Genomic DNA, 16,206 nt, shown 5'->3' on the forward strand with positions numbered 1-16,206 from the left:
GTCGACATACATTTTACCAGGAACACATATATCAAAGGTTGATGAATAAAAACTGATAGAAAACTGAAGAAAAACATATCAGTACTAGGTTATCTGTCTGTTTCTGATGTGTGATTCTTCTTTATAACTTGTAGATCACTTCACAAATATAAACTCAAATGTAGAACTCGGTATCTTGTGTTATCGCCCATCTCTCACCAAAACAGAGATACACCAAGGCAGACCTCGTACCTGGGACACACCGAGATTACAACCCGCAAGGTTTCTCTTTCTACGTCTACAACAGAAACTCAATGAGCGTCGGCGTTTCTGAAAACGGCATCGCATATGCCCACTTCCTTTGGTAATGTTTTAAATCGCATATGGCCCAGACATGATTTATTTTATTTCCATTTTAATCACTTAAATTATTTTGTGCTTCATTGTCTTTATCTTTATTGTATTTTAAAACATTTTGTCTACGTGCAAGTCGTCAAAATGAGTTTTACATGGTTGATTAAATGTGTTTTGGAGCTGAAACTGAGACAACGACTCGTAATATAACAGGATCATACTGTGAAAGATTCTGAAGAAATCCACTTTATTTTTTCCTTACCCATTCCGTATTAACTCACGTTTATTTGTCCATTGTACAAAATAACCTGTTATCTTACATAGCCATGGCTTAAAACATTAAATAAGAGCACGAAATGAATTGATTCCGTCGATTAGGATTTTCCAGATTAGCGGAGGATAGACATTTATTAACGCTCCATCGTTGGGTTATTTCTACGTAAGCTGTCGTCTGCTCCGATCAAGGTCGTTCTTTTTGACATCGGCGCCACAAAAATCAGGAAGTATTGCGGTTAGGCGAATTATCCTTCGTTGTATGGTGGAACATTATCTTGCAGATTAGTTTCAAATTGGATGAGATTGAGTCGTTGTAAGTGTTGATAGTAGCATCTAATGGTATCGACTCTCTCTGACACTTGCAGGCCGCATGAGGTAATCGCGGTTTGTAACCTCCAATCTGACACGACAACCTTCTTTATCAGGCTTGATTTCATTCCATTACAATCTGCATTTCTCTGTGTTATCGCGTGTTATCAGATTCGATTAAACATGTTTTACTACAAATCAAAACCAAATGGACAGCATAAACTGTTCGATCTTCAGATATTGGTAACAGCACGTGCAATTTGATATGAAGCCCCAATTAATATCAATATTATAAGAAAAAATTATAGTGCATAACGATAATTGCTTTATACTGTTTCATTTGATTTTGGTTGGTTATTTGTTTTCACTGAGCGGGACAGTAATTGTGTTACCATAGAGATACAAAATTAAAGACGAACAGATAGACTGCTTCTTTCTGGTTCTGATAATTATTTAAGTTTTCAGCTCCATGTTTTTTGTAATTTGTTAAATATTCTAATCAATACTTAAAGTAATGTTTTTAAAATTTGTGATTAACAATTTAACTGTTTAATACTTGATATGACCCTCTAAGTCAAAAGATTTATAATTTTAAGATATTCTGTATTTGCATATTACAGAGTTATCTGCCTTGCGGGAAGGTATTGATTGTGACGTCATGTGTTTGCAAGCGTAACGTCATACTTTGCGGAGATAACGACGTGAATTGCGCTGTCATTTGCAAAGACGGAATACTGAAAACGTACTTGTTTTGGTTCAATCACTTTAAGCGCAAAATCACCCTTGAACGAGTTATCGCGATGGTAAATTCGCATAATCACCATGATAGTTTTATAAAGCCTACACAGAAAAGATATCTCCACAGAGCCGGTGCGATAGAAAAGGTAAGTCGTGGAATGTTAATGGATGAATTATAAAATGGAATACAACTTACATTGTTATGTCTGATTGGTAAAGAAATCCCAATAAAACAATATACTTGTTAGTTATATATGTGTATATTTGGGTACAACCTTTGTACCCAAATCTCAGTAAAGCAAAACACAGACAGCGCACCTCAAGACACCAATACTGTAAAACTATTTCTGAAAAGACACTATCAAATTACTAACAAATTGACACCACGGGATAATTTTCGTTTTTTATTGTTTTTGTTTTTTTGTCCCACAAAATCATTATAATGGTATGCTTTTGATTTAGTAACAAATTGCTACTAGCACTGGAAGCCCTAGAAGGTCTTGTATTTCAATGGATCTTAAAAAAATAACAGTGTTTGGACAATTAATATTATTTCAATAATGTGTGTAAGCAGAGTGTGCTAAATACTATAGAATGTAAAATATTTTATTCATATTAATGTTGAACATAAATGTAACTATACATTATATTAATGTAATGTTCATTAACCTCTTCCTGATGGATAGACATTATCAATCCCGAAATGACTTTTTAGTTTTGATAATGTAACTGTAATACGAGTTTAATTTTTTGAGTCCTACAAGTTATTATCTTCTTTTAATTTATTTCACAAAGGTTATCTAGCATATGTTTGGAGTCGTAACTTCACGGACGTTATGATTGTAATAGTTTTGTTCGGGATTGTAGTAGTCCATTAACAATTTTGGTGAAATGTATCTCTCTGAAAGACTAGACCACCTTAATATGCCAGTTACCAAAGCGACGTTACAGCCTTTTTAATTTGTTATCTTGATTAACTATTGAACAAAACGACGACAAACCATACAACAATAACTATATACATATATGGAGATAATTTTACTATAATCTACACAGTCGGGGAGGCCCACTACCTTTCCTGAGGAAAACATAAAGGTTTTTTTAAAAACATTAATAACATCAGAAAATATATACCAATGGTCTAAGATGAGGTTACAACACCAAACATATGCAAGATTTCCTGCGTAATGTTTGATAACAGTGGAGAGTTATTTCGCTGTTTTGCCGTCTGACGCAGTGATAGTCAACTACCGCGCGGTATTTAGGACGACGGCGGGAAACATAAGACGACCCGCGTTATGAAAATTAACATTTTATTTATTTTAATCAAATTGTTCAGAATGTGATGACACGTGTAGTATTAACGGTAAGTTAATAACTTTAGCGACTATACAAAAATGTCGATCTCGTTTTACTTTCCCATTTTAAAAACTAAAAGCCGTTTCGGAAAGGTAGTGGGCCTTTAAGGAAGTCAAAATCTTACCATAAAAAGTTCATTGTCACAGTAATGATATGCATTGTTTAACTTGATTTATTTTAACATGGATGCTTATGCATTGCAATTGAAAAAAAATTGATATAGTGAATTATAATTCTGCAATCAAAATCATTTTTTTTTTTTTTTTGAGATATACTTGTTTCTTGTTGTGCGGTGTCGATTGTTAAAATGACTCCGATGTGCCATATGAGTTCTGATTTGACGATTGAAATCAAAACGATTTAGGGGATGTGTCGACGATGGACCAGAAAAACTTTTATTGTTTTTTATCCGTATGAGAGTCCAAATTTAATCTGTTTAAATTGTTCAAATGTTTGCATTTAATTGATTTTGTCCTAAATGGTCATGTTATTAGTGAAGTATGCTTAAACATTAGTCAGTGGTACACAAGAAGACTCAAACGAAACTTAACCGTCATTCGAATCTTTATTTTTTTTATTTTGGCACATTTTTTACTGAACTGCTTCACCCTTATCCGAAAATATGTTGGCGTACATTGTTGTAATTGATAATATAGTTTATCGTTTCGAAAGGGTTTAAGTCGTTACACGAAGGTTTTCGTGTAGCGTCCTTATAACTTATTTCATCTTTATTTTCTGCCAAGAGCTGCACGTGTAAGGTACTTTTCACTTTAATGAGGTCAATCAGTGCAGAATTACATCCCAGCAATTCTATCTCATTACGTTCACGAAAAAAACATACGTATAAATGATAACACTATTACTAAAGGTCGCAAGTCATAAAGAGAGCTATCGATTTAGGAAAAGATATGCATTTGTTTATTGATTGAACTTCAAACCCCCTCGGTGTCAAACGTTCTTCTGATCCCAGATCAAACACACGCGTCTTGAAAGCACAAACGTTTGCATGATCTCCCATCGTCAGGCTAACCTAAGACTTAACCCCACTTGGCGGGATTTAAACTTCGTTCACACTTAGCATAAATACGAAAGTTAATCACTTCTTGCTTCTCCACAGGTACTTTTTGCATTTGGAAACACGCGGACAAGAACGTGGAAGTGTTATCAGCGGGGAACTTGGTTAAACATTTACCGTACAAGTTAGCCAGGGGCAAATATTTATGAATTATGAGTTTTCTCTGTTTCAATTATAAAAATTCCTTGCCAATTTGAACCGCATAGTTATTATTGTAAACATATGTAAATGAAAAATACCAATATGATACTATTACATGTATAAACCGCATAGCCAACATATTGAATTTTTAAAATTTGTCACACATCCACGATCTCATGAATTGTGTCGTGTTGACCGTTTAATACATAGGTGGTCATAAAGCGTCGACAATCACGTCTTCTCATTAACTATTGGTCAGCTGACATTATTGTTTATATCCATCTATATAATATTGCTCAATGAACACATGGGACTATATTATTTTGATTACTTTTTATATAAGCAGCATGTGACAAATAAAACTAATCCGATTACTAATATATACTTCAAAAGCAATGGACGTATCTGGTGACGAAAGCCCTAATCAACACGGAGTTGTTATCATATTAAACAGCTACACTGTTAACAGGCCTCTGGAACTTAAGTTATCTATCAAAAGTGTTTGGTATTTTGAATACCTTGTACCATTTCGAAAAATCCTAAGCGACTCTCATGATACATTTTCGTTTTATAAATTGCAAACTATGTCGTCTCAGTCTTAAACTTTACAAAAATAGTTTTAGAGGGAGTACATTATACTCTGATTAGAGTTTAAACCAGTATTTTTTCTAACTTTTGTGCGTTTCTACGGAAATCTACGATAGCATCGCTGTGCTGGAACATCAGTGTAACGTTGAATCCCAAATGGCCACTATGTGATCTGTAGGCCAGATTGTGTCCTGGCCGTTGAGTGCCTGTCTATCACTGCAACCTCCCCGGAGATACGTTTCTTTCGTTCAGATATTCTACTGGACCAGATAGCGTCAGCAAAAGCTCTCCGTGTGATAAAGTAAAGATTATTCAGGGCGATAAACTCCGCCAAATCCGATTTCGGAATATCCGCCTGGTCAACCAATTTCAGTTATTTCCGGTTATTATTTTCAATATTTTTGCACACGTGACTTATCCTTGTATCAGTAAATGTTATTTACCGCAATCGCAAGGGGCCTTATACAAAATAACATGGGTCTAGATAGGTCAAACCTGATAGCTCTAAACCCCTAGTGTTTACATATGAATGATTTCAGTTACAGTTGTTACGAGGAAGCAGACATATAAAACATGAATCTTTTCCAGTAATATTGTTGTTATTATTATTATTTAGTCTTAGATTTAAGTATCATTTATTGATTTATTGCAATGGTACTTTCCTCTAGGCTAATAAATTAGAAACGAATTCGGAGTTCGTTATCTGTTAAACCACCTGAGTAACACATGCACAGACATATCTTGTCAGAAATGATAAGCTTGACATCATTGTATCATCGTGGCTTTCTCCGTACCACACAAGTAGAAAATACAGATGTCAAAATGTGAACTGGAGCGGAACAAACACCCTGTTCTGACGGCAGACACCTCCGTTACGTCACTTCCGAATAATGTGGTGCATGCTTCTGACTAGTACGTATTAGGAGCGCTTGAGCGTATAACCAATATACCATTGGTAGTAGTAAAGACCAATGATGCCAATGACAGACAATAAACGACATGGGTGTTGATGTTGTACAGTGGAACCAATGGTGTCGGTATCAACATGAACGAAAATATTCTTTTTGTGATAAAATAGGACATAATTTTCCCAGCAGATTGTTGATATATGTTACTGAAGTTAACCATAACTTTATAGTTGCTAACATTCGCGGGGTTTTAATTTCTCTAAATTCGCGGATTCATTCAAATTCGCGAGATTTAATACCTCGCAAAATTGATGAAAATCATGTGTTTTACACACGGGTCGTGTGAATGCCACCCCCAAAGGTTACCAAGAATATTTGTGAAAATACTCCCCAGCGAATAAGTCTCAAACAGTCAATCTTGATACTTTACAACCATGAAATTTTACAACTATACAACGCATAACCATACGCATAAAAAGCGTTTTGTTGTGAGATTACTTCTCATGTCACTAAATTAAAACAATAAATACATTTTAATTAATCCACTTAAAATACTTTCCAATATAGTGTTTTAGACACTTTTTTAGCATAATCATATGTTTAAGTTATGTGACTTCCATTCACAATTTTTGTCGCCTATTGTCTATCGAGGAATCAAGGAGTCACAACTATTTAATTAAAATGATTAATATATGTATAACTTTTATAAAAAAAATAATAGTGTCTTTCCTTTATCATAATCATTTAGTTAACTTAAGTATGGGGTATACAAAATGATGAATAAAGTGTCTAAGAAGAGTTTTTTTTTTTTTGAAATGTGGGCAGTTTAAGGATAGAAATCACATCGCCAGGCCACCTGGTGTAGCTCTTTGATAGCCAAGGTACTTTTGTACATATAGTGATATATTGAAACAGACATGAGATGGAATTGGATTTTTTGTGTAGAAGGTCTCGGAATACCCCATAATGTATCATATCCGGAAACAAAACCGCACTACAAAGGACACGCTACAACAGCGAGTTTAAATAACAAACATTTCTTTCATTTTTTGATGGATTGCCCTAAAGCTTTTCGCTGCCAGAACCCTCGGCCTATATGCTAGTATGTCACAAGGTTTCAATTCATCATCCGGTTGTAGTCATGTTATTTGTGAATTATTTTAGAAAAAGATCCCTATAACTCGAAGATGAAATGTTTTCGGGTCTTCGAAAGAAAACTAATGGTGAATATCGGAGGATGGCAGACGCTTGTTATTTCTTACATGGGCAGGTTATCGCAGCTACCAGATTGGAAATGTGTTCTCTACGCGAGCAATGGTCTAACGCGTATCGACAGATGTCAGGGGGAAATACTAAACTCCTCAACACACAATAAATACTTTTGTTATCAGTATCGCCAATGTTCCCTGAGGTATTCCTCAAGCCTTTGAAGGTAAATGTTTGAGAAATTCCTGGGTTCTATCAAGATGACCTCGAGTCGGGTGACCTCATCTTTTCCATAATCGACTTCAGCTATGACAATTCCACGTGCATTGCGTTGTGTATGGGTTATCGTAACTCTATTTTAGGATCGGAAAATCAAACATTCCGCAGGCTTCAAATTCGTTCAGTTTTTTCTTGTAATCTAGGCTATCAATAAATCATACATACTTTGATAGCCATTCAAAGCGTATGAATGAACTCGCAAAACGAAAGTCAATAGAGGTTATAAATTCATTCATGAAGGTATGTAGAAAGTCTTTTGGTGAACTATCAGTTGAAACTGCAATATGTTTGCTGAACACCTTGGCGAAAGGACAACAATAAAATCAGCGTTCGTTTTAGTTTTTATACCGATGTAATGAGATATCCCAGGTTTTTCATTGCTGTTGCTTTCTTATTGGCTTATCACAAATTGTTCGGTCTTGATAATGATTGAATTCATCAATTTTGTTTTCAATAAGATGACATTTTGTATTATATACATCTTTCGATTTCTTTTATCATCGCTGACAAGTCCTGAGAGCACGAAAACAGAGGAATGATGAACTAGTTTTTACTTACCATAATAAGTATTTTCTACATTGTTGCTTCTTTTGAAAGGTTTTTGATATTTTAAGTGAAGCAGCTTATATCTTAAAGTATGTTTGTAAATCCCAATCCAGGACTATAAGTCCATCTAAGATATCACTAACATGTTAATTTAGCGTCTTCTGTATTCTAGGTGGTAGATAACCTATGAACTCCTCGGTAGGTAAGAATATTAATATCGTAATCCCTACGAGATAAGTAAATAGGCTTACATACATAATAAGTCTTTGTGATAATCAAATAATCTAAACTATTGATAAAGCTATCAGAAATCAAAGTAATTCGAAAAGAAGACAAATAACGTTTATAACTAATGTTTAATTTCATCATATCTGTATGTCTTCCTGCGGAATTCACAATACACATAAAAAGAACATGCACCTAAGAACGATAGGTTCGATATGAATGCATGTTTACCAGACAAGGATGGGTGTAACATTCGTGTCGGCGTCTGTGATTGTCTTTGAAGAAAGGTTTGGTCACAGCCGTTATTGATCAATTGTGCCATTACAGTCAGAAGTCGTCCGGATATACCATTAGTACCAACAAGTATCACAATAAAATGGTGAATTAGGAGTATACACACGTATAGTTATAAATACTTTCATGTAATTATTCAGTATTTACAAGTTTTAATACTAAACTAAATAAGCGGAAAGAAACAATGAACGTCATCTATAGGATTACGTGGAAAATGACAGCAAAATATGACAGCTGTTACATGTAAAATAACTATTTTTCTATGTTGCCAAGAACTTCTTGTAATCTGAATCGAGTGGGTACCAACTATATGTACAAGGCTCCAAATAAACTTACAATCTCGAAAACCTTTCGTTGGTAGAATTTGATGGAATTGCAATGCAAACTTAATGGTAACTCAAAACAGGGAAAATGTCGATGGAAAAGTAAGTTGATAATGAGACCACCCAATTCTATGAAGTCAGAATTGGCTAACAAACATCAGGATAGGATTTAATATAAGATAGACGGAAGCAAGAAACCAGATGAATCATGAACGACCAGTATGATACAAATTAAAAATTGAGCATTTTGTTTGGTGTGTTTCAACTACAAATAGAAAAGTCTGTTCCCTTACAACGTTACAACGCAACAATTTGCATCATCATGCTCAAAGTACCTTTTATCACTAAATCTTCAAAAGTCGGGAGCCGACGTAGTAATAGCGCATCTTTATAACGAAGACTTGGGGTTACGCTTGTGGTAGCATGGACCCTCAAACAATATATTATATCATTAAAAGAAAACATGGATATGGACGATGAAATTCTCTGTAATCTGACTTGCGTTTGAGATATACTGAACCTTCTAATGAAAGAAGCATATATGAAACAAAACGGAACTAACATGCATGATCTCGTAAATGCACGGGCCGCTAAATTTTGTACGCGAACTAACATCAATGCAATTTTAAGATTTAGTACGAGAACTAACATCAATGCAATTTTAAGTTATTATCTCGACTTTGTTATAAACAAATCATTGTAAAGAATTAAGGAAATGTTTTCATCAAACTTAGAACTTGTTGACCTTCTATAACTGTTGTAAAGGTTTTGATTATTCTATGAAGCTTTAAAATCATCACATAGGTTTTCTTACAATCGCAACATTTTGGAAAATTAACAAATGCCGCTTTTCATGATGAAACGGCCATCCTTGAAAATATGGAAATAAATGAACGACCATAATGTTGTGATTTTAAGAAATGGATTTTACATATAATTTGAAGATTAATAATTCTTTGTTTGTGAATAACAACGACTCACCTGGCCTTTGGCGTTCCCCATCGTTCCATTAATGTCAACTCCCGATTCATTTGACGTAAATAATCCATAATTAGCGGGAATTGTCCACGACAGGTAGCAGACGAAGAACACCAGGAAAATCATATTCAATTTCTCTATCACGCAGACGACACGTTTTGATCGACAAGTTTTCCCGCCAGCATTCTCTTCTGATATCTCTACAGATGTTGTGGTGATCGTCTGCTCCGAAGTTGACGTCGAAGCAGGTTCCTCCCTCGTATTCATATGACCTGTTTGGCAGTGGAACCATCAATTAATTACTGACCGGATATACCTCTGTTTGTTTTGATTGCCAATAATGACCACCCCCTATCTCTGGTCTTCATGGTAATGAGAGATCACAGATGCGTATTTGTTTAACTTACATTAACACATTTTCGTAAAAGCCACAATTTACAGGATGATGGTGGTTTCTCTTGGATACATAAATACGCGATAACAAGCTATCTACTGATCTCGCTCTTTAAACATCAGAAACGAATTATACATATTCGATGAACATCAGGGGCAAAGCAATTCGACCAGTCTCGTTAGCGGTAATACCTATAGCCTCGATGTCGGTGATACGTTAATTAACACTTCAAGTCATGATTGTTATGCGTCTCTCGCTTTGTATGTTGTGAGGGTATGAGGGATAGCAGTCACTCCGTGTTTACATTCTGATGACTGTTTGTTCTTTCTTGTTAACCTGATGCTCCGTACATTATCTCCGCATCCTTTCATCTCTGCTGGCGCTCATTTCAAAACCATGAGCCGAATGTGTCAATACCGCTCAGCGCAACGAATAGCTAACACGTATCCAAAATTCCTGCAAATGACGCAGAAGAATGCTTCAAGAATAAAAGACTGTCAAAGACATCTGTAATCATTCACGACAAAGGTATTTAGTTTAAAGAGTCTGTTTTCCAACATATTCGTTTTCCAGACTGAACTTCACTTGAGGATAAAATTGACATGCAGTTGCATTTGCTCGTCTTCAGGATTCAAAATGGATCATTATGTCTGCAACGTTTCCTCATATGAACTTGTAAACTTTACTTGATGCCCAATGACGTCTCTCTGCAAAAGTACAAACACAAAGTATGAATTTAACTTATGTCAAGCTAACATGCAAAGCACCATCAACATTGCATGTGTACGTTAACATTTTCAGATGTGTAAATCTTAGCAACAGACATGGATACATTTGTTTGACGCGGTTAACTTATAGCAATAAACATTAGAGATTTATGAACTATATATCAACAAGAACGTACTCTACCGATTTCTCTTAATGTAATGCTAAAGGCAAATAAAATGCTTTTAAGAAAAAACATATTATTCTAACAAAAAAAAATCTCGTTCAATGATAAACCATGAAAGAACAACTCATCAGTGTGAGGAATGCCGGAATAAACATATGTAGGGTGTTATCTGAACGCTGTCCCCCGGGTCGATACCACGCGGAAATGTGAGTTCACGGTAGGCGGTGACATTTACACCACACAACGCCCCTAGTAGCTTACAAATCCTGTCAGCATTCCTCCAAAATGACTACATATGACGCCTCAAACAAACATCAAATCTGACAAGACAATTAAAAAAAAAATGGGATTCAATTTCTATTTCTCGTGTCTTAATCATAAAACATTCCTGTCTTTTCTTTCTTTCGTTCAGTATGGTTATAAGCTATATATTCGAAACACCATAAGAAACATCCATTGATATATCTATATCTAAGTCAGATTTATCTTTAAAAAAAAGAATAAGTTTGTGCTAAAAACGTTAAGTATTTAGTTTTTTGGGAGCCCAATTTCAATGACCATTGCTTCTGGTAATAGTAAAGTTTTTTAACATAACTAAAACTGTGAATAGTACCTATCATTTTTTACGTTTCGAATTGTGTTTTTCCAGAGTGTAACCGGATATATGGTACTCCGGGTCCGGAAGTCCCACTGTTAGACAGTAGCCATGCTGAGGTTCATGGTGATGACTTCCTATACCATGTTGTATTGTTCTCAATCTAAACTGATACGGATTATACAAAACACATCCAAGAGCTTAAAGATAAATCCATCAAGGTTTTGGTATTCATCAAAATAATCCTTAAAATATTTCAGATAAAATGCTACTTTTTGAAACTTGTTTAAAAATTATTTGTTCGCTTCATAAAAAAATATCTGTATTAATATACCACAATGGCATTCAGTATCAGATTCATTACTTACCAGAATGTTTTAACACAACTTTATAATGTTTAACATTTTTGTAACGATGAAGACGTGATTAGATTTGTAATATATGACAAATTGATTGGATTTTTTTGAAAAAAATCGGTAGGTAAAATTCAAAAGATATTATTTCAACTTGCATATAAATCAATAACTATCACCACAAAATTACATAATATTAAGTCCTTGTACTTTGAACAGTGTTGTTAACTTACCATAACTGGTGCTCCGAGCGATTCAGGTAACATAAATTGTTACTACTAAATTTGGTTATTTTGAAAGTAAATTTTACCTCCGAATTCCTTATGCCTGGTGTCATTTACAAGGTGATAATTAAAGCATTCCTTGTGTTTATATGGTGTCATTGCTCTCCTATGTATGAAGATATGTATGTTCCATTTTTAATTTTTAATGTCATGACTAAAACGATATTATATGTGTTAAGATATAGTTGAAAACTGTCATCATATCCAGAGGGCCAACTAAAATAGTCATATCAAATTAAATGGAATAATACAAATTCTTTAAGTTCAAGAGTATCATTACTAGAGAGTATCATAAATTGATATGTAATCCATGCTCGGTCCATAATAAAAAGTTTACTTACCTTCACGATATGAAGGTGCACTCTGCTCGTGTCCGCCAACGCGTATCGCTGATGCACAGAAGAGGACGTGTCACCGTGGTAATGTCCAGAGAAGGAACTGAATGGTTTGTTCGCAATAAACACATGTCACCCGAGCGTAGCCCGCCTCCAGGTCGTCTGCCATTAACAGGACCATGTGCTTCTCTCTATCTCCATTTTTACTGCCAAACAGCACGAACACTGGCCAACAACATGTGTCCCAACCGTCAGCAGCCAAATCATAAAAAAAACATTTACACACGCGCGCGCGTAAAAAAAGATCCTGACCTGGCCTCACGTGCCAATCACTGATAATCCGTCTTCCGCAATCACTTGTACCCAATCGCGTGCAGCGTCTATCCGACACTCGACGCTGCAACGGAGAGGCTGACGGACGGGTACAGCGTCGCCCCGCAGCGCGAGGAGCATAAAACAAGGAAAAAAATCCGTGTTTGTTGAAATTTTTAGAACTTCCTCATCGACGTACGAAGAGTGCCTGTTGTTTTCAAGAAGGCATAAAAAGAGTTTAAATTTCTGGCTGTCAGTCAAGCCCGCTTTGATCTTTAAGGCGATTTGAGGCGGCGAAACACGTTGTTTTCCTGGTGGTGGGTATTATAGAGTAAGACCTTGCTTCTGATGTACACGATATTAAATCGAGTCGCCCTCGGTAAGGGTTGTAGTCTTTATTCTAGTTCCGCGTGAAACCATTTGATATGTAATCTTGCGATAGACAAGTATTAGGAGAATTAGATACTGGGACGCGGCTTATATCCGCGAATGAATTTCTCCCGGAGATAGATCAAGTTAGTGAATACCCATGCAGGTTATACATTCTTCTCACCAGGTGTTACTGTCTCTTTCTCTCTATCACATAATCCTGGTGAGCAGACGTGTTGTTATTCCGTCCTCAATACACCTCGCCTCGTGGTCTGTTAGCCAGACCTGTGGCATCAGCCATGTGTCCGTGAAACGATAGTCATCAAGCCTTGTCATCACACAGAAGTCAGACAATCTCTTTGAACCAAAATTCTGGACCATGCAAAGCAAGCATTATCAGTATCTCCTTAACACAATACATCTATTCATTTTTTTTAATTATTTCTTCGCGGAAACAATGCAAATTATTTCCACATATGAATATTTCAATAGTCTAATGGTCAGTTTGATTATCATGGATAAAGGGTAGTTTTCGTGTCCTCTTTTGGCGTACGAATAATAACGATAAGACAATAAAATATTATTATCGCATGATTTTTGTCAAAAAATTCCTGTTACAAAGTTAAGGGTGTTTTAACTTGAATAACAAGCTAACTATACTTGGCCGTTGTGCTACTAGTATCTGATTCTGTCGCTATCAAAGGGATTAACCCGCCTGCTCTTGTTAGCCTCAGCTGTATGATAACCAGTTGTTTTCTTATTATTTCCTGATAATCTGGATGTTTATGGCCGTGTCTGCTCGTAAGTAGATGGATTTGGGATTAGTTGTGACTCTGATTTGTCTGTCGATGATGTAAGTAAGTGTAGGTAACTCCCTGAAGGCTATCCGAGTGATCGCTGATACCCCGCGAGAAATTCTATATGGCTATTCATATTGTAGCAGAGTCTCCAAAAGTAACATGTTTGTCATAATGCTAAATATTAGGTGATGCCACTTAATTCAGAAGTCGTTTCTTCTCACATTAACAACGATTTCCCAAATACATAGTGCGAGTAGAAGATGTCACGTTGTCTTTAACAGATTTGCGAGTAGAAGATGTCACGTTGTCTTTAATATATTTGCGAGCAGAAAATGCCACGTTGTCTTTAATATATTTGCGAGCAGAAAATGCCACGTTGTCTTTAATATATTTGTGAGCAGAAAATGCCACGTTGTCTTTAACATTTAAGTTACCCCATTGCATTCATTCCTTTTGCAATTTATGTTTAAACATTTTCACAGTTTTAACTGTCATATATATATATAGTCATCCTCGATACTCCAGGGGTTAGTATCACTGTCGTTATATCCATGCTTCTGCCTTCAGGTTAGCTTGGAGCCTGTGTACTGATCCGCTCTGTCAACTTTCAAGGGTTACTTGTATTTTTTATCTCTGAAAAAAAAATACAGAAATCATTACAAGAAAACAATGACAACCTTCTCAAAATTCTAGAAACAGCTTCTATAGAAGGGAAAATAGGGGAAAAGTAGTTTCTCTATACTAGCTTTTACCAACAAGGTAATTGACTTTTGACAAAAAGCACCGGTACAAACAAAGACGATATTAATTAATTACAAAAATCTGAGTGTAATCTAAATAAACCGCGAAGCGGTTTATGATGAGAGTACACTCAGATTTTTGTGTTATATCTCCATAACATAAAAAATCTATTCAAATTAATCCTTATAATTCAATTAACTAAAGATAATCTCTTCAATATTCAAAATTCATTTTGGGACTCTTTTGTCTATGAAATCATCACGGGGTCATCTCAGCCAATCAGAAGCAACAGCAACGTTACAAACGGCGACGCCATTTTTTCCTTTATTGGCTAATAAAGTAAGTTTTTAAGCCAATGGAAATGCTCGTAAGAAGCAAAATTGAAGTATGACTAATTAATACCATTATGACCAGTCCGTAGTAGTTAAGTATTTAATTAGGTACTATTGGTTGTAGTAATTTTGCAGTCCATATGTTTCAAATAAAGATTGACATTCCGAAAAATCTTGCTGTCGGAATACCATTAACTGTGTAGCCGGAATGTAGATGTAGAAGTATACCAATAATTAAGCCATCAGACCACTTATTTGGTTTCAGCGTCCCGATTTGTCTCACTATTTGAAACGACATTTATGTTTGGAATATCGCATTACTTTACGTCTGTATACAGCCGCCTGTTGGAACTAACAGGATAGGAATTACGACGTTACTTTTCCAATATACTACTTATTTCTGCTATTTCTTCAAACCAACAGACTCGGCCTTTCTTGGTAACAGTTTCTCTCTTTTGAATGGCCAATGAGAGTTTGTTGGACAACTAAATTAGATTGGTCATAATGCTGTTGGATATTATATATCCGAATGTAAAAGGTTCAGACGCAACTCGGACAGTATCATCATCGATATTTTATGGGTTACTATCACTGTCGTTATATCCATCCCTTGTCATAGCTAAACTGAAGGCGGTGTGTGCGACATCCTCGATACTCCAGGGGTTCCGATCACTTACGATCTCTACACCCCTGGACTATCTCATAGTAAAACTGGAGGCAACAGAATAGAACAGGTAATTTAGTTATTTGATGTACATCAAAAGAGCCGTATAACGGTACACCGTGGTTGACTATGTGGCTTAGATGTTAGGCGTCGCTCTCTCTGTAGTCTTCAAAGGAAATCTTTGCTAGCCTGTGATTGGTCAAATGTTTTCCGCTGAGCTGCCTTCAATTTCACTATGAGATAGTCCAGGGGTGTAGAGATCGTAAGTGATCGGAACCCCTGGAGTATCGAGGATGTGTGTGCGACAACAGATGAGAAAGATAGTTTAGACCTTTGATGTACATCGAACTTCAAACTTTATTAGTCTCTTTACAAAGTACATTGCGTAAAGAAACATATTTACAACATTCAATAAATGCAACATAGAATGAGGACAAATTATATAACTTTTTTCAAACATAACTTTGATAAATTTACATAGATCTCATAATATTTTATATTCTTAGAGTTCATCAGTTGTGAAAATTTAATAATGTTTGGTCTCGTGTAGTAGTACT

At 35.6% G+C, this 16,206-nt stretch overlaps 1 protein-coding gene across 1 annotated transcript in view; it reads right to left on the minus strand.

The window, feature by feature from the left end:
- Nucleotides 1–13,055, minus strand: part of LOC138318133 (uncharacterized) — a 34,477-nt gene extending 21,422 nt beyond the window's left edge. Inside the window, exons 1-2 of the mRNA XM_069260256.1 lie at nt 12,438–13,055; nt 9,582–10,679 (exon numbers count right to left, since the gene is read on the minus strand). Of these exons, the coding sequence (XP_069116357.1) occupies nt 9,582–9,845 (264 nt within the window). The 5' untranslated portion in view covers nt 9,846–10,679; nt 12,438–13,055. The remainder of the gene's footprint in view (nt 1–9,581; nt 10,680–12,437) is intronic.
- Between the last annotated feature and the right edge of the window lie 3,151 nt (nt 13,056–16,206).

Source organism: Argopecten irradians, chromosome 3 (genome assembly GCF_041381155.1).
Source record: "Argopecten irradians isolate NY chromosome 3, Ai_NY, whole genome shotgun sequence".
NCBI lineage: Eukaryota > Metazoa > Mollusca > Bivalvia > Pectinida > Pectinidae > Argopecten > Argopecten irradians.